Below are 4,113 nucleotides of genomic sequence, written 5' to 3' on the forward strand. Positions count from 1 at the left end.
TCCTGCTGCAGCTGCGCTCATGCACGTGGCATTTATTAGTAACATTATCGGCCACTTCAGCCAGAAAAAGACTATTGCTGTTAATGTCATTTTTCCTTTTATCTGTGCCGATACAATATGAACTGATGTATCCATGCACCTCTAGTAGGTATGGTGTAAAGCTTCATTATTCTTCTATTACATTACCCTAATAATGTGAAGACAAACATTTAATAGCTAAACCAAAAAAAAAAGCCAGTTAAGCTTGTGCTGCTGGGTGACTAAGTGAACCTTGCTAGAAATGGTCATCTGTCAGAACTACTTCAGGCTGTACTCATTTCTGTTTCCTTGTCTATTGGTTAGCCATTTTAAATTGAATATAGTAGCTGTAACGCCAAACAATTATAACATGTTTTCTTCTTTAAATTTGCCCTACATATTATACTTAACATTTTTCTTTTTGACATTAAGTATTCACGAGGATTTTGTGTCTCAGATTTTTGTAACAGAAAAAAATGCTGTACTATTTTTCTGTAGTCAAAGAACGAGGGAAAACTTGGAACTGTATTCCAAGGGGTGCCCCAAGCCCTAAAAAGGCTGAGAACCATTGCCTTAGACTTGTAAGTCTCTTAAGTTGCCTCCCTGCCCTACCTTCTGGCTTTGGTAATCATAGGAAATATATTGGGATACATTTTTCATAATTCAAAGATGGCACATAAGTCTATATTATTGGGATGCTTAGGTGTTTAATTTTTTCTAATATCCAAATATCCTTAAATCAGACACCCTCGTCATAAAATGCTTGTTATGGTTTCTAAAATACTAACCAGCCTGTAAAACAATACACCAGGAAAATATTTTTTAGATTGGTGTTAGATTGAAAGTACCCTCGCTTTTCCACTTTTTAAAAACATTAATCTAATTGTGTTTGTATGAAATAATAGGTGTTATATTCTTTTTTTTGTGGGGGGGGAAGTTATATCTGTGCCTTTAAATGTAGATTGGGATAAGGAATATTTAAACTGCTTGCTTGCATATTTATTAAGTAAATAATTTTAAGGTAGTAAAAGTATTACTAACTGTGAGTGTGATTTAAGGTTTTTAGATTATACTCAGGAGTATAGTTATAGTTAATTTATATAAGCATCATAGCTAATTTCAGGATAGCAGGGGGCACTTTACATTCACTTAGATAGTTACTGTTTAATATGTTGTTTCAGAGATGGCAGAAAAGCTATGCATTTGGTAATCTGGCCAGCAGGGTGAGTGCTTGCACGCAAAATAGCTTTCCTACCTCAACCGTATGAAGTATATATTCTGTGGAGCTGTAGGGTATGTTCACTTGGCATTCAGTAATCAAATTCAGGATGGGTAGTTGGAAACCCCACCTCCTATTTTTTAAACCTAATTTAGAGTTTCTTGATTCTGTCCCAATTTGTTATATATATTTTGTATCTTCTGATAATATGTTATCGGCTATTGCTAGATCAGCTTAACTGTGATAATTTAAATAGCAGCTCCTTATTTACTATTTCATATTAGTTAAAATAGTAGGTTCTGAAGTTCTGACTTTTTAAGTTTTCTCTGTATGCTATAAAGAAACGAATGAAAGCATGTATTTTGTTTGTTGCAAAATATTTTTTGGTATCGGTGAAGAATTACTTAAGATTCATAGATTCATAGACTGTAAAGCTGGGAGACCTCAGAAGATCACTGGGTCCAGCCTCCTGCACCAAGCAGGACATGATATGACATGCCATTTAAAAATGTAAAATGATGTATTTTACATTTTAGATTGGATTTGAGAACAAACTAGCACTAACTCTATTTCTAAAAACCCCACAAAACCAAAAAACCCCCAACTTGTTTAAGAGTCCATCTTTGAAAATTTAAAATAGTGTGAAAAACTGCATTGGAGCTATGCTGTGATTAGAGGGCAGGTCCCATTCTCTAACTCCAGTCTTATTTCTGTGGAGGGATAATCCTCATCTTTTCCCTGTACTGTGCTTTTTTTTTTAATTTGGAATTTCATTGGGTGTGTATTTTCATTTTGTATTCAAGAATATGAAGAGTCTGTTTAGGTTTGCCAGTAGCTACTAATCTAGAAGTTAAGGGGCACAATTATGTAGTCCAAATACCCGTTTCTTGTGCGTTATAGTGAAGGTGGTGAGGGGCCAAGAATACCAAATATAATGCCATGGTCACTTCACTTGTACTTCCAGGCAGTATGGAAAGTGCCACGCCAAGAGCAATTTTGAATTTGTTTCTATCCAGTGTATACATCAGTTTAGTTTTAAGATTCTAATGAATGAGATCTGAGATGGCTAACTGAAGTAGAACAAAAATGGTGCTGAAAAGAGGGTATTATTTTTCCCCCTGAGTATAAGCAGCTATATTATCTTTTGTGTGTTTTTCCAGAAGAGTCTGTCTCAGACTTTAAGTGCCTAACTTGAGATTCATAGAGTCCTGTTTTTACAGGTCCAGAGCATCCATTGCTCAGAATGAAGTGGGTTGAATCTATGGGCACTTGTTATCTTTGGAAAAATCAGAATCAAGGTGTCACAGGTTGGCTGCTAACATATGAGCTGGTTTGAAATTAGCAGAGGCTTTTGTTCCTTGGAGCTAGATTTCATAGACATCAGGGCTGGAAGGGACCTCGGAAGATCATCGAGTCCAGCCCCCCGCCCAAAGGGCAGGAAGTCAGCTGGGGTCATAGGATCCCAGCAAGATAAGCATCCAGTTTCATCTTGAAGGTGTTCAATGAAGGCGCTTGAACCACCTCCGGTGGCAGGCTGTTCCAGACCTTGGGGGCTCGGATAGTAAAGAAGTTCTTCCTTATGTCCAGCCTGAAACGATCTTGAAGTAGTTTATGACCATTCGACCTCGTCATCCCTTGGGGCGCTCTGGTGAACAAACGTTCCCCCAGATGCTGGTGGTCACCCCTGATAAACTTGTAGGTGGCCATCAGATCACCCCTGAGCCTGCGCTTTTCCAGGCTAAAGAGCCCCAGGGCTCTCAGCCTGTCATCGTAGGGTCTGCTTCCCTGACCTCTGATCATGCGTGTGGCTCTTCTCTGGACTCTCTCAAGCTTCTCCACATCCTTTTTGAAGTAGCTAGTTGAAGCTAGTTGTTCTGTAGTTAATACTATTATCATTGTGAGGAATTGTAGCAGCTAGCATATAAGCATTGAGATAAGAATAGCATGAAATATATCAGATGAAAAAGCTGAGGGGAAATTCAGTACAAAAAGCATGGCAAAATGGAAAAAAAGAATAAAATAAACCTTTTCCCCCTTAGAATTGGATAGTCCACTTATTTCTTTGCACAGTCTTTAATTTCTTGGATGTATGACCAGCCTATAAAAATAAATTAAATTTTACCATCTCCATTTCACAATCATTGTAATACTAGTTTAAAAATGCATCTTGATGTTGCAAGGAAATAGAGTGGGTCAGTGTTGTAGAAAAATCCCTTCAGTCGAAAGACCAGTATTTAAAAAGCAAAGAACTAATAATACATGCTTTAATAGTACTTAAAGCTCAATAATTAGAGCTTTGAAGTCCAGAAGTAAGAAGTAAAAGTAGAAAGAAAAATATTTTAAAGTTATTTTACCTTTTTTCACTTCTATTTTCCATACATCATACACAAGAGCTTTGAAGCTTGGCTGAAATATGGTTTAAGACATGAATGAAACTAAAGATGAAAGCATAAGAACAGAATGACCAGAGCAAAGCTCTTAAAACTGTCAAGATGCTGGAGCTACATGTTTTATCGAGAGCGTTAGTAGTAGTCAGAAAAGAGATAATTTGTTGATGATCTATTTATGTCTGGGGAAAATTTTGCAGACTGAAGAACAAATTGATCAGGATTTCGTAAAACATTTTTAGAAAAGTATAGGTTATAATCCAGTTAATATAAAACCAAACTTGATGAAATTGTTTTAAAAACTAAAGAATAAATAACTGCAGAAGCTCAGATTGATTGTCATCTAAACAGTCTCTCTCTTTTTCTGGGAGGAAGTCATTTCTTGATAACTTGCTTGTACACAATTTCTGTAAGATTATATGACTTGGAACCTACTGAATTTGGGGCAGCTGCCCACCATTTCGCAGGCAGAGCCTGGTAGTGGCTGGG

At 36.9% G+C, this 4,113-nt stretch overlaps 1 protein-coding gene across 1 annotated transcript in view; it reads left to right on the forward strand.

Moving 5' to 3' along the window:
* Window positions 1–4,113, forward strand: part of ARL6IP6 (ADP ribosylation factor like GTPase 6 interacting protein 6) — a gene marked incomplete at its 5' end in the record, with an annotated part of 19,875 nt that overhangs the window by 2,606 nt on the left and 13,156 nt on the right. The window contains one exon of the mRNA XM_025205189.1: window positions 1,200–1,241. Coding sequence (XP_025060974.1) covers window positions 1,200–1,241 — 42 coding nt within the window. The remainder of the gene's footprint in view (window positions 1–1,199; window positions 1,242–4,113) is intronic.

Source organism: Alligator sinensis, unplaced genomic scaffold (assembly GCF_000455745.1).
Source record: "Alligator sinensis unplaced genomic scaffold, ASM45574v1 scaffold61_2, whole genome shotgun sequence".
NCBI classification, from domain to species: domain Eukaryota; kingdom Metazoa; phylum Chordata; order Crocodylia; family Alligatoridae; genus Alligator; species Alligator sinensis.